This window comes from Zootermopsis nevadensis, unplaced genomic scaffold, assembly GCF_977971745.1.
Source record: "Zootermopsis nevadensis isolate Lab colony 2312 unplaced genomic scaffold, Znev_1.0 Znev_ptg000012l, whole genome shotgun sequence".
Classification (NCBI taxonomy): Eukaryota; Metazoa; Arthropoda; class Insecta; order Blattodea; family Termopsidae; genus Zootermopsis; species Zootermopsis nevadensis.
The window spans coordinates 11,997,755-12,022,298 of NW_028259144.1; the positions used below are offsets into that span (position 1 = coordinate 11,997,755).

Genomic DNA, 24,544 nt, shown 5'->3' on the forward strand with positions numbered 1-24,544 from the left:
TGTTTGGTGTCTGAGTTAAACATGTACAAAGCCCAAGTGTCAGAATATAAATTTGACTTGGAGAAAGTAAACAAAGAATTACAGGATGTGAAGAAAAAGTACTTTACACAGGTAAACCAAGTATATATTATTTTATATCCAAAGAACTTAGTCATTAACAGTAAATACTTAAAAACAGTTGCTTATAATCATACACACTTCTTAAAATTACTGCAGAATCAATATCAAATTTCATATTCACTAACTTAATGGAACAGTAGATTTTTTAAATAATACTCAGCTTATCAAGACATTCTTTGCTGCTATTGAATCTGAGGATTTATCACCATCATCACAATACCTCAGCAGTGACCACTATCCTGAGAATTCATTCCAGCTCACACATACATAACCTATTCCCTTATTATCCATTTTAATATTACCCTCCTATCTACCCCTAGGTTTCCAATCATCCTCTTTTTTCTGCCACTTGTCAAGTGAATTTGTATATTCTGTAATGTGGATAGTATAGATGATGTGAAATAAAGTGGCACTTGCCCCTGTATGATATTTGAGACTGAAAGGGAGTTAGATCATTGAACTTTTATAAACACAAATTATTACACTTTTACCATCCTTTTGTAGGAGGTCAAGAGGATGACTGTATGACATCATAGGCCACTGTGAAAGTTTCTGATAAGTGTAATTCTACTTTACATCAGTCATACAAATTTGCCACTTGCCTCTGTCATCTTCACCTTTGTTATATTTATTTTATTCTGAAAATATGGTGCAGACTGTAGTAAGCTGGCTCAGGTAGGGGTCACTAGGCTTTTGTGAACATTGTAATGAACCTTCATGTCTCTTCAAAGTTGGGTAATTTCTTGAGTAGCTATGACTGTCAGTTTCTTAAGAAAGACTCTAATCCATGGTGTTAGTTATTTGCAGTCTCAGAAATTTCAATTTCTTTGCCATGTGTGGAGAGAGATTATCGAGATGGCCATGAATGAAACTGGTGTTATGTGGAAGTAGTTGCAGTATATTTGCATTTGTGTGGCAGGACTGAGGAAAATAATTCCAAGCCTCAGAGCAGCAGAGATTTGACCCAGATACTTCCAAAATTTTCATCATATTTATTATTACTATGCTAACCTGTTCTGTGTAACAGCAGATTCTGAGTTTTGTGGTCAGTACTTCTCCCCAGTTGATAATATTATAAATGTCTACATGTGTTTAAGTATCACACTGTTCACGTTTTTGACTGGTATCCATTTAGAAGGTACCTAGTTAGAATCTCAGTTAGAAATTGACTACCCTAACAGATTTCTCAAGGTTTCCTCATTCCCTATTTAAAAAAAACATATTACCTTAAAATGAGCCATGAATACTTAATTTCCATTCATCCCCTTCTTGATTTGTTAAGTGACTACCAAGAAAGAGGTTTTTCCATCCAAATTTTGTATGAATTCCCCCCCCATTTGTGCTACACATTCATCCTGTCATAACCTTGAGTTAATTACCCATACATTTCCAATTCAGAAACCACATAACAATCAATAAGAGTACCAGTTTTTTTTAATAATGTTCTAGTGTTTGTGAAAGGTACAAATTTGAACTAGGCTTTTGTGAACAATATGACAGGTAAAAGTAGAAAAAAATTTGACTGTTTAAATAATTCGTAACTTTTAAAATAATATTCTCTACTGTGGAGTTTGTTATATTTAAAACATTGTCACTTATATCAGTGAATATGTTTGGACATGTCCCATCCTACATTCTCTTTGAATACAATAGACTTTCATGTTTAATGTAAAATACAAGTTTCTTATGCATGTACACAACAGTTATATTTCACTTATTTCAGAAACGACATGTGCAGAAAATGAAGGAATGAGAACGTAAGTTGGCCAATAATTTTACTATGCATGCTATAAAAAATAGCAAGACTTAGTTCATGGTTAGATTCAATTTATTGGCTGTACCAATGAAATCTGTAGATAACCGTCCTACATATTGTAATACAAAAGAATAAATTTATCCTGAAGAAACATTAAAATGTTCCCATATGACTACTTTTTGTGTTAAATTGATATTTTGGACTTTGTCCATTGTCTAAATTATTCAGTCATAAAATTACATTTTGAAGGTTGGAATCTGCTTTCATCATCAGATGGGGGGGGGGAGACAGAGAAGCCGTGAAACATATCTTTTCCACCTGACATTGAAAGCAGAATTCATCTTTTAAAATATAATTCTGTAATTTAAATGATGGATGAAGTCCAAAAGAGCAATTCAATACTTCTACTTTGTTGTAGCAACTGATTTAATGAGATGTATCAGTATATATTAACCATGCACAAAAGATAATCATCCTCCTCAAAATTTTAATTGAAGAAACAATAATTATTTTAATGCTGAGCTGGTTCTTCTGTTGTCAATTTTAATATAGTTTGGTCATGAAATATATATGTAATTACAATTTGTTACCACTGCTGCGCTGCTGTTTAAAGATGCTGAGTGTTGCATAATTGGCAAATGTTATCTTATTTTTAAAATAAGTCCACATTAAAAGAGTGAATGTATGGGATCAAACCTCCTTAAAATGTCTAGGATGACAAGAAATGAAACACTTTATATGAAAGAAATTTTGTTATAAACAAAGATTTTTATAGGAGTAACACTTACATTAGAAGCATACGTAACTGATTTGTGAATTTGATATGAAGTATTTTTTATAACTGATTTTTCAACACTGCCCACAGTCATACAATAGTAGAGGTCTCACAAGATTCATTTGATAAGTTTTTGACTTATTACAAATTATGGAAACATGTTTATTTCATTTTCACATTTAAATTGTGGTGCACAATTTGGCACAGTGACACCATGTCTGACTCAAATTCAGACAGAATACTTTTACAATTTTGGCTGGTAAAATGACTGCCACGATTTGAGACTTATTTTTCTGTCCTCTTAGGCAGCCCCTGAGATAGTACCTTAAAGTTAGTCACAATTGCTTCTGAATCTCTCCCAGTTCATCAACTGCAACATTCTAGTATGGTTAATTTGATGCCACATAACTAACAAAAGTTAATATACTACTGTGAAATAATAAAATAACCATCTTGCAAGAACAGACATGTTCCAGCAGCTGAATAGTTGCCCACATTAGTGTTTTCAGAAATTATTTTACTGTTCAAAACAGTTGTACGCATAAATAATTTTCTGATATATGTCATTGTTTCTACAATTAATCATAAACTTATAAGACGTTTCAGATTTTCACCAAATCAGTGAACACTGCACTTTGATCCTTATACATAAGCAATGTGGTAAACACTTAGAGTAATGACTGTAGTACAATGTAAATTAATATAATCTTTTCTGTATTATATACAAAACACAGAAAAGAAAGAATACAAATGCTAAAAATAAAATAACCTTATCAGTGGATTCACGACGATCATATTTAGCAAGTAGTTTTCCAGATTGACTTATGGCACTTCCAGTTGTCTGAAGTTCATCATGAGTGTCCTGAACATTGCTTGTTGAATTTGCTAAAATGAAGCAAAGATTCAGACCAGTTATAATAATTCTGTTGACTTTAAAATACATAACAATAAACAGAGACACTTGAAAATTGTAAGTAAAATGTTGCAACTTGCACAGCAACTGATTTATATCAACATATTGTGTGTGCCTGTATGTGTCATGTGAATAGATTACTGCTGGTGTGTAATGTCTCGTGGATTAATTGGAAAATGTATTAACACTTGACAATTGTGTATCATTCACTGCTACTTTTTTATTTTTGTATTAAGCTGCTATATTAAATTTTCACTGTTCCTGTTTTACTGAAATTCTGTCTTTTCCTCAGTGATTAAATTTTTTCATTCAACAAATGGCCTCAGCCCATATACTTAACTGGGAAACCCTGTGAATTCAATATGTCCAGTCTGTCTGGGCTGATCTTACATATTATCCTTCTCTATGGAGATATGGCTCTTCCTACCCTGAAGCTAAATGCAGAGTTTAAAGCAAGAATGATGCATAAAATATACTTTTGATCTGCCTGTGTCTGGAAGTTCTGTTTATTTAAACTGTAGAGAATTACAGATGCATTTCCTTTCTGTACATACCAGGACACAAAGTAGTGTACAGAATATAAAAATTCCATGAAAACTTGCATTTATTCACATCCTAGCCAGAGTGAAAAAATAATAAATATGTTTTTCATCACTCTGCTCCAGAAAAAAAATGTTAGTACATTTTTAAATTTCCATTATTAGCTATGAGTACTTAATCTATAAATTACATTAAGTGCTGCATGTTAGAGAGAGAAGTGGGTGGAAACAACATTTTAATTTTATCCTTCCTGCTGAAATGGTTGCACATGTAACATCAGCAACATTATTCAAAACATGTTTACATGATACTATAAACTTGTAAATGATAACATGCTCACACACATGCACACAATTTTTCTCAGGTAATTAGAAAATTGGTATCAATTTCACCATGCTCCATAACATCAGATGAAAATTTTCACAAAGGTGTCCAAAAACAGTTTTATGGAGGGAATGTATATCATTGTTGTGTTAGCACACATTTCTGCAGGGTTATTTAATATGAATTTTTCATCACAGACATCCTTTACTTCCTTCTAAAAGTTATTCATGGCAGCCTTAGTAATAAAAAGAAAAACATACCACCAAGTATATAACAACAGGATTGTAAAGACATGTATATATAATAAACAAACTGAAACACAGCCATACCTAATGTTTCAAGCGTATCAGCACTGCGTTGTGTTGTGTCAGCCAAATGACGACTAATTGATAGTAACTGATCTGTGACATCTGATGACATTTTGACCAGTCCTTCTTTATCCTTACGCTGCCTGAATTTCAGCACATGGATAAAATTATATTTATTAGCAACTGGTAAATTTAATAGCACGAGGCAAAAAAATTATACTTTCACTATATCAATACTTTCTTGCCTGTGGTGTAAAATAGTCTCTTCTGATCCTTCATCTAAAAGCTCCTCCTTGTTGGACTTTTCAATTGTAAACATACACATAATGTTGGCCTTTTGAAATGCTCCGAGGGTACTGAAATATCAGAGAAAAGATGTTTAAAAGTTGCTTCTCTTTGTCTAAACCCCTCACAGCCTAAACACATCCATATGGTAGGATGTTCCTTGCCTTAGCACTTAAACACATGTGTACTGTATTCCTGTCTCCCAGTGACATCATGAACCAGAATAGTTCAGTCAATAAAAAGACTGGCTATGGATTGGATGACAACAGTTGGAATTCTGGCAGGGGAAAGGACTTTTCTTTTCCCACCATGACTACCAGCTCTGAGACCCATCCATCCTCCTATCCAGTAGGCAATGGTGAGATTTCCTTGGGGGTAAAATGACAATAGTATGAAGCTGACCACTCACCCCATCTAGTATTGAGATTATTAGTATGTAGGACTTTACCTTCACTCCCTTATATTTTCATGGCATGTTAAACTCTTACTTACCTACTTACTCCATGCAGATGAGTCCTTCCTGAGAAACTAACAGTCACTCAGCAACTCAAAATTTTCCAACATTTTATGGAACACGAAGATTCATCACCATGTTCATAACAGCCTGCCACTGGTCCCTATCCTGAGCCAGATGAATCCAGTCCATTTCTCTAAGATCCATTTTAATATTATCCCATCACCTAACTTAAGGTCTTCTTAGTGGTATTTTTTCTTCTGGTTTGACAATAAAAACCCTCTTCTCTCCCATGTGGGCTACATGCCCTGCCCATCTCATCCTCCTTCACTTGATCAGTCTAATTTTATTTTGCGAGAAGTAAAACTTATAAAGTTCCTCATTATGTAACTTTCTCCATCCTCCTAGTAATTCATCCCTCTCAGGTCCATATATTCTCCTCAGCACCCTGCTCTCAAACACCCCCAGTCTACGTTCCCCCCCTTAGTGTCGGAGACCAAGCTTCACACCCAAACAAAACTACAGACAAAATTATAGTTCTGTTTATTTTAATCTTTACGTTTTCAGACAGCAGATGAGAAGACAAAAGGTTTTGAATTGAATTGAATTGTGGCAGGCATTACCCAAATTTAATCTGATCTTAATTTCCTCATGAATCAAATTTTGATTTGTTACTGTCACATTTTCAAAGGATCTATTAGCCATCTTTATGTTACATTTCTCCCTGCATTCTACTGATAAGACAGCATCATACACCTAGTTTACTGTGTTTACTTCTAAACCAATCTCCTTTCTAGGAGCAGTTAGAGCTTCTGTTTTTTCTTTATGTTATTCCCCAAAAGATTTACATCATCAGCACAAACCAAAAGCTGATGTGTCCCATTCAGTTTTTCCTACCTGATTTTCTTGGATCTTCCTAATTTCATATTCTAAAGCAAAGTTAAAAAGCAATAGTAATAAAGCATTTCCTTGTTTTAGACCACTTTGAATGGGAAACATGTCAGACAAATGTTTACTTATACAGACCTTACTCTAGGTTTCATTTGAACACATTTTAATAAGCCTAATTAGTTTCATGGGTATACCAAACCCAGTGAGATTACTGTACAATTCTTCTTGTTTAATTGAATCATATTCTTTCTTGAAGTCTATGAATAACTGGTATACTGGCTCATTGTACTCCAATTTTTTCTCTAGTATATGATGAATATAAAAGAATCTGATTAATAGTTGACTTATTACATTGAAACCTACCCACACTGATGATCCTCATTTATGTATGGACTTAACCATGAGAGAATAATGTTGGATAAAATTTTGTATGAAGTTGATAACAGTAATGTGCCTTGATAATTACTACAGTCAGTTTTATTTCCCTTCTTATAAATTAGTATAATAATAAACTCCTTTCACTGCTGAGACAATTAATCCATATTCAAAGTAGAATTAAGGAGTTTATGGATCTCAGAGTGTAATGTTTCACCTCCTGCTTGAATCAGTTTTGCTGGAATTTGATCACTATCTGGTGATTTATACCTTTTCAATTTTGCAATAGAGATTTCAACCTCAAAAAGACTAGGTTCAGGCAGGAGTCTGTAAGCAGATCAAACATTCTCATCCATTACCAAGCTATTTCTAGGTTGGTAACCCTTCTTAAACTCAATTACACCTCTGTATGAGCCTCTAATGTTCTTGTTCTTACTATATGTTGTAAGCTCAATAATTCTGTCTTTCAGATATTCCCTTTTTTTGTTCCAGAAATGTTTACTAGCTTCTCATCATACATCATTCAGATCACTTGCACTTATTTGGCTTGGATCCTGTAAAAATTTCAATTTGGGTTTTTTCCTTTTATTTAGTTTTAAACATCCATGGCTTATGCTGTTTGAATTCTTAATAACCTACGCTCTCCTTGGCTGACATTTTGATATTCTAATGATTTCCCAATCTTTAATGATATCTGCATCATCATCTAAGTTTTCAAAGAGCTGCGAACCTGTTTGAGATTTTAACCTCATACTGTTCTTCACCTTCTGCCTTGTTAGTTTCTTCACATTGACTCACTCCATATCAAACTTTTGCATTGAATGTTTACTTACTACCAGCCTCTCCCTAACTTCTGCAACCACCAGATAGTGATCAGTATCACAGTCTATTCCCCTGAAAGATCAGACATCAAGTACACTTGAATGCTGTCTCCTATCTATCAAAATGTGGTAAATCTGACTGCGTCTTTCCATCAGATGTCCAAGTGAATTTATGAAAGCTACAATATGGGAACATAGTACTCTTGACAATTAGACTTTTGGATGTGGCAAAGTTTACTACTCAAATTCAATTATCATTAATTATTTCATGTAAACTCTTATCCCCAACTGTTGGTTTGAAAATATCTTCCCTACCTACTTTAGCATTGAAATATCCTAACAATATTTTCATGTGGTACTTTGGGATTTGATCAAATACACGCTATAGTACCTCATACTTTGTATGATCTTTATCCTCCACTGTTTAATACACATTCAGAAGAGTAATAATGCACCAATGACCTCTTAGTATTATATAAGACATCCTGTCACTAACAAACTATACCTTCTTAACTGCTGATATGATTCTCTTGTGTACAAACAATCCTGTCCCCCAATTCATGATGCTCATCCCCCTTTCAACAGAAAAATGTGTAATCGCCTGCAGGTACAGTGCCACTCGTCCCATCTGACCTACTGTACTGCCACTAAATCTAATTTATACGAGGTGCGATCGGAAAGTTTCTAGACTGTGTCAATAGCGGGCGAACCGGATGTAGTACGAGCTTCTGCCTTTAGGGGGTGCGGCCTACATTCATAGTGAATCAGTGTGCCAGCCGGCATCATCGAATTAGCATTTGTTTCTTAGTTACGGGCGTTTTGGTAGTGCATTACACCGACCCTCCTGCGATTTCGGAATGGCGTGTGCATCAAATTTTGCCAAAGACTCGCCAAAACGGATACGGAAACCTATGAAATGCTAAAGCAAGCATTTGGGGAGTCCGCAATGGGTCGTGCACAAACTTTTGTGTGGCATTCACGTTTTAAAAATGGCCGAACCTCTGTCGATGATGACGAGCGTTCTGGACGACCATCTTCGAGCACAACGCCCGAAAATGTTACGAAGATTCGGCAGGCCATTCACGAAGATCGACGTCGTACCATCAACGACTTGTGCGACATTGTTGGGATAAGCTATGGGACCTGTCAGCTGATTCTAAAGGAAGAACTCCACATGCGACGCATCCTGTCTGAGGACCAGAAGCAGAATCGACTTCTCGTTTGTCAGGAGCTCAAAGATCTTGCAAGAACCGACCCCAACTTCCTTTCTAAGCTCCGTGTGACTTCTTCCTCTTCCCAAAGATGAAAATTCAGCTAAAGGGAAGGAGATTTGAGACGATAGAAGAGATTCAGGCAGAATCGCAGATGGTGCTTGACAGGCTGACAAAGAAAGATTTCCAGGGATGCTTCCAGGCTTGGCAGCGGCGCTGGGATCGTTGTGTTCACTCCCAGGGGAACTACTTCGAGGGTGATGGATGAATTTAATACCTGAGATAAGTGTACGGGTTTTTATAGGCGCAGTCTTGAAACTTTCCGATCGCACCTCGTACCTTGCTAATTCACTTGAAACTGTTCCCAGTGAACCTGCCCTATACAGAATCCTTCCATTTCAAGTGCCAAATCTCATGTCCATTTTCTTTCGCTTAGGTCGTTCCAAAGAATCAGTCCGAGGCCATGTGTAACATTTTGTAACAATTTATTATTTTTATACTGAGGAGCTGTTAGCTTCACGCCCAACCCCCAAGCTGGAGGACCACCCCTTGTCAGCTCTCTGTGACTGCTTATTCAATATATTTGCAGCTACCCTCCATATCTGGAGGTTGTCTCCTCCATCTGCAACCTGAGGACACACCATGCTGTGGTGAGAAGGGACCCACAATACATGGCCATGGTAAACTCTGTGCAACAAAAATAAAGCACTTAAAATCTTGTAGGTCTGAAACTGGAAGTAATGTAAGTGTATGATGAGCATCATAATTCGAATCATTTGTAATCTCCTTGTATTTGTCCGTATGTGGCTTTTCTGTACCATCCACTGATTACAATTAGTTGTGCAAGATGTAAATTAAGGAAACACCTCAGCATGTCTGCCTAATGTGAAGAAAACATGAATTAATGTTAATGACATTTCCATGACGTGGGACTAGGTCCTGCAGTAAACACTTTACTTCTGATCTGAAGGTGCCATATTTACATCTCACTGGAGATGAACAATTTTATTTGGAAGGGGAGAATTTTTTTTGTTTCTTAAAGTATATTAGTTACTTATATATAATTTGAATTTGTATGTCAGCCCTTGAGAGGGCTGTGTTCAGGATCTGGCTTTTTTAATGTACATGATGAGGAAAACATGGGGGGAGAAGATGTTAGGTTTTATTCATGAATAGAGTTGTAAATGTAATTTATATACACCTTGTACTTTCCAATTCATTATGCTTTAATAATCCTATTAGTGGCTGGGCACACTTTCTCACTCTGCAGGTCCACTATAAGAACAAAAGTGGCATGGCCTGTCATTTAATTTTGTTAGTAAGTCATAAGTGGATGAAGAGTTGCCTCAGCATTGTTCCAACAATAACCTTGTACCTATCTTGTATAATGTATTACTTGTTTCCAGAAAATTTACAGATAACAGCAATTTCTTTGCTTTTAAGTTTCAACTTCAGTTTCTTATAGAAGCATGACTGCCATCATGCTATTAAAGATTGACAAAGCAGGATGTTTAACTCTTCAGCAAAAGAGTTGAGGAAGTCACTACGAGACAGTTGTTTCTACAGTTGATGTGTCAGTAGTCATTCTCCGTCTGTAAGATATATTGTCTATGGTGTTGTCTTGAAATCTATGTACAGTGTATGATTAGGTTCTAAGTCCTAGACATATATAACAGTCTCCCTGGTAGCAACTTACACTTCGCACATTACAAATAATTCTGGACAAACATTTGTCACAAGTTTTTACTTACTTTGTGTCATATCATATAATTTTTAATCACGGCAAATTCAGTCTGTGACTGTAGGAAAGAAATGTCCATGGCAGTCTTCACAAAACAGTTATCATACATGAAAACCCCAGGCCAACCTCAGGGTATAAGTTGTGTGAGCATTTGTCTGTGTGAGCATTTTTCCGTGTGAGCATGTTTCATGTGAGCATTTATGACTGTGGGGTTTGTTTTGTGCGTAATTTTCATGTGGGCTCTTGTCATGGAACCCAACTAAACACATTTATGTCTGGTACCATATGGCAAAGATATTGTATGTTTTTATGTTCTCACAAGGTTTTATAGACATGTTTTATGTCCTTTAATCACTGCTAAAGTATAACACAGTTGCATAGACAGTTGTCTATTGAAAACCATGTGTCCAAAACATGTCACATAGTAAAAATACCTATTAATATTAAATATATGATCAGTGTTTATGTGCTTGTGTATTACTTAGTTGTATGAAGACAGCTAATAATAATGTTTTCTAATTTAACTACTATATGATGCTCCAGTACAATCTAATCACATACAATTTTGAACTTTAAATCGTGTTTAACATTCTGTTGAATGGAATACGCAAACTGCATGCACTTGCTCCAGTCAACACACAGTTTCTTGGCCATAACTCTGCAAACTTTTAACATCCTACAAACTCTCAGTATTCTGTTCCTTAAAACTGAATTAGGCCTCTTTCAGGTTACACAATTTCAGTTGTTCCTGAAGATGAACCTTATCAGCAGGATTTAAGGCTCTCACAGCAGCAAGTACGAAAATGGCTGTCTTCAGGGTTGTAGCATTGTGTAGTCTGGTAGTTTACCAACATTTCACAGGTCTTTGCTGCCCCCATCAATGACTGGAAACAGCAAAGACCTCTGAAACGTCAGTAAATTTCTACAAGACTACACAGACATCATCATGAACCTTCTTACCTTTTGAGTTAACAGAAACATAATCTTTTTTCCCCAGCATGATTATGTTAATTTCATCAGATACATAAAAATGTTTCACCATTTGGGTTTGGAGGGGCTAACAAACCCTACCCATATAAAACCAACATATTATGAAATGTTACACAGGGCATCATACATTTTCTTTTGTGGTCACTTTTGAACATGATAATGAAGTCTGAGTTCCATAAAAGGCAGGAAATTTGACTAGCTGAGCGACTGTCAACATCTCAAGGACTCTGCTGTATGGAGACAAGTGATCAACATGAACATGGATTGGTGATGTTTTATGCTTGAAGGACTGAATACTTGACACACCAGTTCTCTGAAGTAGATGTCATCACAAGGGTATGTCAACAGTAGATGTGCAAAAACATTCAAACTCAGCTGCCATTATTTGTGTTAGTTATTTTAGTTAGTTAAATAAATTCAAAACTATCTTTCATTTAATATTCAATGGCACAGGTAACATTGTTTCATGAGAAAAGCACCCACTGCAATAAGAACATAAATGGATAAAATATAAAACTGTAATAAATTAATTCTAACCCTTTGCCACACCATTTAAATTCAATGAGTGTACATAATGATATCAGACTAGTTAATTTATGTTCTTTATACACTGTGTTTTATTACATTAAGTAAGGCACAAGACATTTAATTTTAGTATATTAAGAGCAGAACAGGGTCAACTCACATATAAAGATTTGATGGAAAATGAGAACACGAAATTAAGAACCAAGTGCATATAAAAATGAGAAGTCACACCTTGCAAAGCAATTTTCTTAATGCAGAAACATACATACTTCTATCTGTGATCTTACATGCAACTTATTGATGAAGTCTTGACTATTTTTACATGTTACATTTCTGACTTATGGTAACAATTCTGTCTTCTACCTTGTCAGTTGTTGCTGATGGCTTTCCACTTCCTTCAAAAGCTTTATTCTTCCTGATTCCTTTTTCTGCTCTTTGGCAAGACCCTCTAAGTGATGTATATGTTTTCTGAGAATCCCAATCTTATATCGACCTTCTCTGTTCAGTTCATTTAAAACTTCAAGTGGCCCTGGACATGCATAGATATCCTGAAAACAAATTTATCACCAGCAAAGAAAACTACTTGAAGCTACTAGAAATATGGGCCTAGAAATAAATGCATGTTAGTATCCCTTCAGCAGACAGGCAGGCAAAATCATATTAGGGTGGCTAACAAATCCTTTGAATGTGTGACAAAGTTCAAATATTTGGGAACAACAATAATAAATCAAATGATATTCATGAGGAAGTTAGGAGACTAAATTCTGGAAATGCTTGCTACTTTTGTCTTCCTGTCTGATTTCTAAGAACCTGAAGATTAAAATATACAAATTAATAAATTTGCCTGTTGTTTTGTATGGGTATGAAACATGGTCTCTTGCTCTGAGGGAGGAACACAGATTGCAGGTGATTAAGAATAGGGTGTTGAGCAGGTTATTTGAGCCTAAAAGAGAAGAGGATGGGGCATGGAGAAAACTGCATAATGATGAGCTTAAAAATTTGTACTCCACCCCAACACTGTCAGAGTGATCAAGTCAAGAAGAATGAGATGGGCAGGGCATGTGATGTACATGGATGGGGCAAGAGGTATTGGCCAGGGAAGCCTGAAGGGCAGAGAATGCTGGGGAGACCTAGACATAGATGGGAGGATAATATCAAGTAGGATCTATGGGAGATAGGAGTTGAAGGCAATCAGATTTTGCTGGCCCAGAACAGGGACTAGTGGAGTGGTCTGGTTAATTTGGTGATGAAACTTTGGGTTCCCTAAGCCATCTAGTTAGTTAGAGAAAACTACTCATCAACACATATTCCAAAAATAATTATTTTATACTGTTTTAATCTTTGCAAGATTTTTTGTATCATTCAAATAACAACTCTAACAAAATTACAATACAATTTTCAAGTTATGGTAGATAGAATATGATCCTAAGAATGTACATTGCCAAAAGTGACAAATGTGTGCTCTGTAACTTGGAACCTTGACTTGATTGGTGATTTACAGTTCATGTCAACTGTTCCCACTTTATACCCCCTCCTTCACCCATCTCCAAACTAAATGTCACAGCTGAGTAGTCAGCTACTTTTACCAAGCTTTCTCATGGTTTTCCTTAGTTTCTGCAGGCAAATGTTGAAATGTACCTTAAAATAGATTATGATAACTCTTTCCAGAGCAGCTGTGCTGAACAGTAGGACAGTTGCTCTGGAAAGAGTTATCACTCTGAGAAGATTTCGACAGTGTAATACACTGCCCCCAAAGAACAAAACATAATAGTTATTTTCTTTGGAACATATTATATGGTCAAAACTAGTCTTCACAGGAGCATATCAAATCTGAGGTTCTCAATGCTTGTCTTCTCAGTTGTAATGCCAAGTGGACTTGCAGGGTGTTACCATCACTTCAGATCAACAAACTGCCTCCATTTTCAGGATGAAGATGGAGGCAGTACTTTCTCAGAAACGTTGGTATCTACCTACAACTCCACACAGCATTACAACACAGAAGAGTAACAAAGACATGCTGTTCACATGATTCTTTCACCAATATAAAATTTATCTGTTAAGCTTCATAGAGATTCAAATTAAAATTAAATTGGTGTCATGGTCTCGTATCTAGCAATTTATAAATTCGGTAATTTTACGACACATTGTAAAGTGCTGGGTGACAATAAAATGACAATGAAAGCAATATATATATAACTAATACGAATTCATCATAGCATATATAAATATATCAACAATACGGGATGTTACATAAAACAAATTACCTGAATCAGGGCCTTAATAAGTAGGTTATGGTTCACAATCTCTTGTCTTACAACATCTACAACGTGATTGTCATCCATATTTTATTTAGTACTTCGGAACTTAGGTTAACGTGAATTATCATACTACTTTACTGCATTTAAGCGACAAACTTGGGAAGTATCGTCTGCGACTGACGTTACACGAAGACAGCTTAACTCTTCAATAACATAGCGCCAAAACTGATGTAAGATGCAATCTTGCCAACGTGACATGCATAGTTAACCTAGCGATAAGCATATTGTCCTCCCCATAGGAAGGTAAGCTCAGAGGTTATCATTTTGAGTTTCTGGTATACTGGTAATTATTTCATTTTCGTGTTGCGTGAGGATTTCGTACGAAAATTTCTATTATAATGATCGTAATAACCAGTTTTTTTGGTACTAAATAACCTATAACAGAGCACTATTAAATGTTTACAAATACCAAATAAGCTATTACGTGCAGAACTACAAAGACTACTTGCCAATTACAGACAGCTAGTCCTAAAAATCTGTTATTCCAATCACGATTTAGTTTAGCTGCCTCTACGTTAAAATTTCTTTGATATAACTCCAAACTTCCACACTATTTGCCAAGTTTGTTTGTCTTGACTGATGAACAATTATGTTTAGTTGTAATACAGGATCTTATGCTTTTATATTGCTATGGGCAGGAAGAGTACAAGAATGCTGCATAATAAGTATGTATGCAGGAGTCACACTTCAGAAAGTGATTTTACAACAACTGAAAAGACCACCTAAGCAAAAGTGATGAGCCACAAACTGTTGCAGCAGGCCATAACCATCTGGTGTCTGCAGGTAATGAACAGTGTTTTGTGTTCAGTCAGTTATAATACTTTGTTATTAAGGCAGTATTTAATGAGAATGAAGTAGGCCAATTTTCCCAAGTTATTGCTCCCAGAATTTAGTTATGATCAGCAAAATAACATTGTAATTTAATATTTATCAATCTTGTAGAGGATTATACACGTAATGTAGGATATGGCACAGAAATAATATATATGTGTATTTAAATAGCATAATTCGAAAAGCAGATCAGTGTATCCCAAATATGATCTGTGGTGAAAACATTTCTGTAAGAAAGAATGTAATTAAAATACACAACTACTGTAACAAAATCACTGTTCTTTTGTAATTGCAGCTTATATGGTAGTGGACACCCTCTCATTTCCTTTTATGGTTGTTTCAGGAGGAGGCTGCACCATATTTATCTGACCACAGATAAGTATATCAAGAGGCTGATAACCTCTTCAGTGGTTTCAGTGGAGGAATGTGTGTTGACCAAAGGAAGACACATTGTTGCCCATTTAGTGACAACAGACCCTTATGTAGTTCACTGGCCCAAAGCAAATATTAGGGTAAGTAGTTGCATACTAACTGTAAATATACCCATCACGTGACGTAATACCATGCCTGAAATTAAGTGAATAGTAGTTACTAAATTGCTGAAAGAATGTCTGTGGAAACCATTGATATGAGCATCATTAGATGTTAGATGACTTGAAGAAAGTGACAATGATATCAAGCACTTGGAAGCCAGTAGCAGAAAAAGGCATGATCTTGCATCTCTGGAGAAGAATATAGTGTTCAGCAGCTTATGTTGACAAAAATATACTGCAGTTGGGGATTGTATGGAATACTAACCAAATTTTTGATTTGACACAAGATTTTTGATCACTTATAGATAAAAATTAACTGTCATTAATGGACTGTTAAAATGTTCAGGTTACCTACTTCAGCCTAAAGAATATGAGTAATGTAACAGATTCTATGCATATTTATATTTTATTTATTCTATTCCATACATTCTGTTTCTCTCTGACTTATGTCATGTAATATCTGAATTTCTTTTAAATTTATCCACAATGAATGATTGTAATAAGAGTATTTGTTAGTAAGTGGAAATATATTAATTTTCTTTAATAATTCTCTACTCTTGTAGTTACAGTAATGATTTTCTGTTGGATGTTAAAAGTGTTTTACTATATATTGCATTTCCACTGATTTATATTTCATGACACCATATAATGTTTATGAAAGACTCTCAGGTTATACTTGGTTCCAGCGTGTTTAGCCACTGCGTTTTGTGAATTGGAACGTCGGAGCAAGTCACTTACCAGAGGTTTCCTGGAAGGGATGGCAGCAGGCTGCAATCAATACACTCCAAATAAAATATCACCACGGTATGTAACACAGGAAATTCGATCTCACTACACTACACATCACTAGAAAATTAACACTGCATAGAGTATTAGGTAATTTTATCTTCTTCACAACTTTTCTGTCCTCTTCCAATTCTTCCACTCCTGACAGACCTTCGCTTTTTGACGTATCATTCGAATCACTGCTGCCGCTGCTGTCCACTCCATTATCTTCAATTATAATATGTTCAATAGTGTCTTCGATTATGCTTTCTAGCTCATAATAAATTTGTTCTAGTTTTCCCACATGCTTACATACATTCTCCCATTCCTCTTGCCCAATTTCTTCGAATCTCTGGCAACACAGTTGCTCGGCGTCCTTTATTTTAAATGTTGTGTTCTTGCTTGCAACCCATTGTTTTGCCCAAATAAGTTCAATGGCAGTCTCAGCACAATGTGCCCTTTGTCTGTCAAAATCTTATCAATCACATAACATTTGTGCTTTGTCTTATTTAAATTGATTAAATCATACAGTTGAGCTTTCAACATGTTGTGACAAAATGGGATGTTTCTTTCCAATATCCAGGCTTTAATTTCGTCCTATGAGTTAGATGTCGTTGGTTTGTTTATCAGAGTGTTGTGATACAAGTCTTTATCAATGACCAGAACAAAGTTCTGTGGTAAATTTGGTATTAGCATTGTTTTTAACCAAGCAGGCATAATTTTTATTGTCCATTTCATTGTGATCTCCGGTTTTCTGCCTAGATTTATATTTGAGAAGTGCGTTTGAAATAAAGCCTGCTCTTCCTCCAGCATGAACAATGATAAGTCTCTCACCTTTTGATGTTGGCACCAACAAACCGGAATCACTATCGTCAGTCCAATTCTTCGGTCTGGTAAGGCTGCCATGAATGTAAATCTCGTCTTCAAATATTATTGGATGTCCATCGGCTTTGTACTTCTTAGTGCAGTCAGGCATGATACGCGCATAGATCGTATATCATGCCTTTTAATGAGCACCCCTCTGTTTGTCCTGGTCTTCTTCCACCTAAAACCGAGGTCCCTAACAATTCTTCTGAGGCTTGAACAACTACCTTTAAAATTAATGCTTTCTTTTAGCTTTACAAGTAATTTAGCAATTGTTGGAACAGTTCCCTCCTGTGCATAGAAATTATGGATGCCGAACTACATATTTATCAAAGTTGTCTATTTCAGTTATTCGCTTAAGGACGTCATGCTTCTTGGCAGGCCTTCCAAATGAAGTGCCTTGTTCCTTACATTCTTCTCGCTCTTCCAGAAACCTTCTAATTGTCCTTTCAGACACTCCAGTAGCTTCTGACACGCTTTTCTGCACTTTTTGTATTTCTTTAAAGTATACTGGCGAAGTCACTTTATCTTTACTTCTTGCCTCTCTTTTCATAATATTGCAGATGTTCATGACAATTTCTCAGCTCTGACTGTGTAATGTTTTGGAACCTAACTTGGAACAAACAGGTGGCATCTTAACACAACACAGTCGCAAGACAACAATATCAGGCTTCCACTTGCACTGACACAGACTGTACTGACTGATGGAAAGAAGTGGCAATCTTAATTGCTTCGTTACTTCGTCCCTCACCTACTTATCTTCATTGAGTGGTCCACATACTGGGCTCTCCCTACAAGGTCAGTGGCCATAAATGCTGGATCGAACTCTACCAGCCGTGTCTGATGGCTGAATGGTGATTTATTCACCATTCAGCTGGCATGGCTGGTAACCTGAGAGTCTTTCATCAGCTTCAGTTGTCATGAAGGCTTCACTTTATACATCAGTGTATAATGTTATTTATCTATTTTTGTGAGTGATATGACCCTTCATTCTCAAGAATCTATGCAGCTATTACAGTGATATAGGGTCAGACCATTTTATGTTATTGACTAAAATTAAACATGTACGAAAGAAGAATAACTGGTATCTGTAACTGCAACCCATCTAGTGATGATATTGAAGAGGAATAGAGACGGTTGGTTGAAATACTCAACAAAGAACACAATTATAAAAGAGGATCGTATACTTGGAACCCAGAGCTAAAAGCAGTGGTCCGGGATAAGAAGCAGGCAAATAAGGTATTGGCTTAAAACAAACTTCCTCATCTTCTAGATTATAAACAAAAATTAGCCAAGGCAAAATACCTGGCATGATCCACTGAGTAAGAAAGCTGGAATCCCTATATATCTAACATCAAGAATGATGTCCATGGACGACAACTAAATGCTTACAAAATATTAAAACATCTTAATAAACCACATTGAGATTGTGCAAACATAAAGGTAATACATGGTAAGGTATGGCTTGAAAACTTAAAAACCAGTGGACAAAAGAAGGTCAAGATGAAAATGTTCTCCCAGAGATTTTGGGCTTCCTCTCAGAGGTGGACCCAATTACGACCTGGAAACTTGAGACAGCTCTTCAAAGAACCAAAAAAGGAAAAGTCCAAGAACAGACAATTAACATAGAGCTGATAAAATATTCTACGGTAGAAGTTCAGTCAAGTTTCCTTAATTTCCTAAATAACTGCTTGCAGAAGAGATGTATCCCAGAAATTTGGAAAGAAGCTGAAATCTTACCAATTTTTAAAAGGGGAGAGAGAACAAAATGTGAAAATTATAGAGGAATAAGGCTACTGAATGACATATACAAAATATATGCAAAAATTCTTACATCTAAATTACAAATAATAGCTGAAGCCATTATTTTGGAAGAACAGTCAGGATTTAGAAGAGGAAACGTCCTGTACAGATAGTGTCTTTATTCTAAAACAGCTCATCAAAAAGCATAGAGAATTCAACCATGAATTACAGTGAAACCTCTATCCATCGTTCCCGGAACTATCGTTTTCCCGGATGCATCGTCCGTTTTGTTCGGTCCCGAATACATCCCATATAAAATAATGTTACATTTTCCCGCTTCTATCGTTCCTCGAACTATCGTTTTATCGCATCGATCGTTCAAAAATCTTAGTCCCGGCCCACAATATTCCCGCAATGATCGTTTCTGAGAATTTAAAATGCTGGGTTTAGAGATAAATTAATACCGAAAGACGCATAATGTTTTTGGAATACACAGTAGCGGTAACCAGCACATTCTTTTGGAATGAGGGTCAGCGGTGCAGGGGTGATAGTTGGAGAGAATGGCGGCGCGCATTGTCAGAAATTTTACGATTTTAATTAGGGTGCACTCATATTTCGTTCCAGCGATGCCAGATGGCATGTGCAGTGTGAATTTCTTCACAAATGCTTTTATTACAAGTACAAAGGAAAGGCTGGCGGCACTTTTCATTCTTCTGGTTCATCTCGTTTCCAGCGGTTCAGGGTCTTCGTTGAGTTCGGCAGTAATAGTATTTCCATTCTTCATGTTATTGTCCGCAAAGGGGGTTGGAGCAGTGAGGAAGAGGAAGACGACGAATGCGAGCCCGAAGCTTTGCCGAGTTTTGCCGAAGCACTCGCTGCATTGGCGAAAGTGAAGTCGTTCTTTTATGCTCTTAATATTAGTGAACGTGACGAAGAAAACATTTTGAACGTGGAAAGTGCTCTGTTTGGTCTAAAACGTAAAGTTTCAACAAACCAGTTGTCCATTAAAGACTTTTTTGGTAAAAAGAAGTAACTTTGAAAGAGAAACATTGTTTTTTTTTAAATTTTTAATGCTTTCCCGCATCTATCGTTTTCCCGCATTCATCGTTTTTATTTCCCATCCCCCGCCGAAAACGATGCATCGAGGTTTCACTGTACACCTCTTTTTTATTGACTACGTCAGTGATGTGCAGAAGGTGTTCTGCAACACACCGGTATGCTGCAGAGGCCATCTAGGTGTGCCACAAAATTTTCACCTCATATTAGAATTATAACCATAATGAGATAAATAATTGTTAATCTTGTTTTCTGCTCTATCTCAGTTTTCATTTTCTTTATTATGATCGGGCAGACTGAGGACAGACAAGATCTACTAAATGGAATTGGAAAACAACACAAACACTTTGCAGCAAAACATGTGTACCTCCCCTTTACTTTTATTGCCACTCTATGTATTTTTATGCAGCCGACGTTGTAACCGTCCAGACATTAGAGTCCTATGGAGTAACGCTGCAAGGGCGAGCTGGCTGAAATTCTTTAAAAACAAAGGGTCGGCTGTGTTAAGTGAGAAAGTAGGGGGAGGACTCACATGTGGTCTCTTGGGGGAGTAAGCCAGGAGCAGCATTCGGGAAGTGTGTCTGGGCAGTCGTGGAGAGTTTCTTAACAGTAGAAGGTTAAAACTTTCGTAAGCTTGTGTTTGAAATAAAGGTACAATTAGATTCACAGTCAATCATTATCTCTCCGTTACATATTCGATCCCCATGAACGACCCTGAGTCCCTGGCTAGCTGGAGCAAACAACTAACCGAAGAAGGACAGTTATAATGTGTACGAATATAAATAAGTATCTTTAAGTTTAAATGTTTATACATAGTTAATAAATTTTGGATCAAACAGGAGGAAATATTATATTTCAATTTATTTAAAATAAGTGACATAATAATAAAGATGGATAATTACGAATATCAAATAGAACATTTTTCGGTTGGGGTCAATTTATAAGAAGTCGCAGCCAATCAATGCCATAAACCATCTACTCCCCCCCCTCCATGATACGCAAAATGGGGTTGGTGTGTGCTGCTATGACTCTTCGACAATATTTAGTGTGCTGCGAGTGTGCAGTCCACGAATGTAATCTTGAGACTTGCAAGGAATGCAATAAGTCTGGATTGTTAAAGGCAGACGCTATCTTTCCTCCTTCAACCTTCACCCCACCTCCTCACCCCGCAAGTCTCTATATTACAGTCGTGGACTGTAGAAAGGTTGCACAACACTGGACTACATGAAAGCTTCTGATTGAATAGATTGACGGAAGCTATGGAGTATTCTCCATAGGAGGGGTATCCCTAACCATCTGGTAGAAGTAATAAAGAATATGTATGATAAAACAAACATATGCATCAGAATGAACACAGGAGAGTTGTCTTCTGCAATCATTAATTTAGGAGTTAGACAAAAATGCAGTCATCCCCTATTTTATTTAACCTATACCTCAACAATGCTGTGAGACATTGGAAATTGCAGCTGAATATTTTAAACATATATGGAAATATGGAAAAGCATATAAATTTATAAAGACACTCATGTTTGCGGACAACCAGGTTATTATCTTCAATGATGAAAATACTTTTGAAAGAGCCCTTCACGAATTGAATAAAGTAATTATTAAATATAATTTATGAAATAGTCTCAAGTCCGAGCAGAATGTGTAACATATACAACAAAACATTTATATAAACTGTAAATAAACTCATACTAGACAAAAATTTTATGCATCCACAAACTAGTAATAATATAACAAGCATAAATGATTCACTGGTCCTATTAGAAATAACAGAGACTGAATTGATAAAATTAATCCAGAGCATGAATAATAACAAATCAGCAGGACTTCATGACATCTTACCTTTCTTACTGAATAAATGTGTACTTCACATGATAAAATCAATTGTAGAATTAGTCAATGTATCAATTAGAGAAGGCATCTTCCCATCCATCATTAATGAATGAAATTCAGTTATTAGTACTTCCAAGAGAATAAGTTGTCCAGAAAACGAAATAAAGCCTGTTGACTTGGTGTTTATTCCATATATAAAGGTTGTTTCCGAGAAATTTAAATGCATTGCAAATCAATATAATGTAATATGTACTGTACTATGTACCTTGAACCCCTCCTAAATAATTATGTATTCATTCCTTTGACATCTTATTATCAATATGTAAGTCACGGAATGAACAGACCAGATAGTGGAATAACTTATATCAGTAGAAATTAGTATGTTTTGGGAAATAACGGATGTATAAATCTCACACTAAGGATACATAAATTTGGTGCTATCTTGAGGAGGACATCCGGACCCCTCAGCCGTCAAGATGACTACGGTCACAGGGTCTGTTTGGGAATTGCCTCATTTCCGTTACCATAATATGACTATTCATTTTTTGATCCTATATAAACCACTATCTGGGCTGAAGAGGGACTATTCTATGACTACTATTCTATCACTGCTGTTCACTGGAACGTCAGCTTACTCTTTAAATAAACTCTACTTGGACGTGGACGCTGGTTGTTGCTGATTCACCTCAAAGCTTCCTGCGTGAGGGACTTAGCTTCCTCACCGTACCAACTGATTATCCCGACCAATAGAAAACCTATCTGGAACTCTACTACTACAACTACAAGATTACCTGGTAGCAACGACAATATAACATCTACTACAAGAGATAAAAAACATTACAATAACATTAGAACAATTTTCGTAAAAAAGTACACCCTCAGGGACCCACTTATGAGAACTAGACCAAGAAGGGATTCACAACAAACGACACAGTGTGTATTGTAAACCATATGAATGCGGCAGAAGCTACATTGCAGAAACAGGAAGACCACTGGCCATATGACTTCAAGAACATAGATACAACTTCAAGCAAGGTCTACTGGAGAAATCAAGACTGGCTAAACATGCTTATGAGGAGGACCATCACATAAGTTGGAACGATGTCAAGATTCTACAAATCAAAAGAAATGGTACTTATAGAAAGTACAAAGAATCGGCTCACATGGCATGTTTGACGGAGCCCGTCAGTCAACCCAGTCTGGAAATTTCGCCCACATGGATTCTTATGACAACACGGAAGTCAGCAATAGTGTAATTTAGTAGATACTGATAACTGTCTACAGCATTGGTCCTAAGTTACCTGGTAGGCTCATATCTCTCAAAAAAAAATGGCACTAGTGACATGTTTCTTCCTGCTTATAGGACGCTAGTGGTAGGTTCATATCCTCCCATACATAGGATGCTAGTAGTGGATTTTTTATGTTTGGTTTTAATGTCCTACGACGACTTGGATGCCAACATTTTTTGGTTTGGATTTGATGTCAGTTATTGCGGTTTCATTACTGGTCTTTTTAGAACTTTTTGAGCGGTCTAATAATTTTATTTTGCCATATACGTATTATAATCTGCTGATAAAACCTGTACTCGGGTGGATATGTTGACATAGTTGGACGATATATATTGTCCACTGACAGATACTAGCTCTATCTAAGGGACCGAACAGAGTAGGTACCTCTCACCTGAAGATGGAGATAGAACCAGCCTCTGAAACGTTGTGAGTTTTAAAGAATAGACGATAGAAAAAGTCCTGACAATGAATAATTTTAAGTGTAATCTACCGTCGTCAAAACCTTTAAGAATTGAATAATATTCTCTGGTTTACTGACATAGTTTTTCTCATGCTAAAGTAGCAATTCTGAAGAATTTTTATAAATGTTACTATTACTGTGTGTTAAACGTCATTTGTAATATATTAGGTGACTTTCAAGTGGAAACTCTTAATTGAAGTTATAAGGTTGAATATAAATAAATGTTTGTAATGGAAACATATTTTTCATTCAAGTTTGCCCAACCTGAGGTGTCCAAAATGCTTATGAATAATTGTGAAAGGAACTGCTAAGAAACTTTTCCTGTTGCACAAAAGTGTAGTTATACTAGTTTTAACCAGTTCTGATGCAGCAGTGGAGATGTTCCTTTGCAATCTCGTGGATGAAGTTTGTAAAGCTGAGATTTCAGGTTCTTAGTGGGTACTATGATGGTGACTCATCTTCAGGGATATTGCACTATTTAGTTTGGTGCCATTGAATGCCATTTCTGAAGTGTTTATAACAAAAGCACATTTGAAACATCGGTTAGTTTCCACCAGATTACATGGTGCAATATCCCAGAAGGCAACTTCAGATGTTTAAAATTGTTCTACTGGCGTTGATAACGGTTTGGGGGAGTGGGGTAGTAGGTAAAGTTGTCGACTTGCCCCTAGAGCCTTTTTAAAGGAGTTTCATCACTTGCGGATAGGTGGTAGGACAATATACACGTGACGTCATAAGCCTCGACTTTTGCCAACATTAAACACTGAGATTCCAATCTCTATGTTGGTATTAGCTGTGTTGTATATGGTTATGGGTG

At 36.3% G+C, this 24,544-nt stretch overlaps 2 protein-coding genes and 1 long non-coding RNA gene across 15 annotated transcripts in view; 2 read left to right on the forward strand and 1 right to left on the reverse strand.

The window, feature by feature from the left end:
* The window catches only part of LOC110831275 (cilia- and flagella-associated protein 58), a 135,937-nt gene extending 133,892 nt beyond the window's left edge, over positions 1-2,045 (forward strand). For 5 of the 7 annotated variants that reach the window (XM_087347900.1, XM_087347901.1, XM_087347899.1 and 2 more), the window contains 2 exons: positions 1-111; positions 1,844-2,045. In XM_087347900.1, coding sequence (XP_087204026.1) covers positions 1-111; positions 1,844-1,873 — 141 coding nt within the window. In that variant the 3' untranslated portion in view covers positions 1,874-2,045. Of the gene's footprint in view, positions 112-1,843 lie in introns of those variants that run through there. The other 2 variants (XR_015534948.1, XR_015534949.1) reach the window with 1 other exon arrangement.
* Sec20 (vesicle transport protein Sec20) lies at positions 103-14,434 on the reverse strand. Its single transcript, XM_022067112.2, has 5 exons — positions 14,294-14,434; positions 12,393-12,577; positions 4,982-5,092; positions 4,758-4,879; positions 103-3,536 (listed from the first exon to the last, which is right to left on the reverse strand). The coding sequence occupies exons 1-5, from the start codon at positions 14,369-14,371 to the stop codon at positions 3,349-3,351; spliced, it is 684 nt and encodes a 227-aa protein (XP_021922804.1). The 5' UTR covers positions 14,372-14,434; the 3' UTR covers positions 103-3,348.
* The window catches only part of LOC147873991 (uncharacterized), a 24,549-nt gene continuing 8,643 nt past the window's right edge, over positions 8,639-24,544 (forward strand). The window contains exons 1-5 of one of the 7 annotated variants that reach the window (XR_002543530.2): positions 8,639-11,840; positions 14,986-15,130; positions 15,522-15,690; positions 16,398-16,515; positions 17,904-24,541. This is a non-coding gene — a long non-coding RNA (uncharacterized LOC147873991). The other 6 variants (XR_002543528.2, XR_002543529.2, XR_015534951.1 and 3 more) reach the window with 6 other exon arrangements.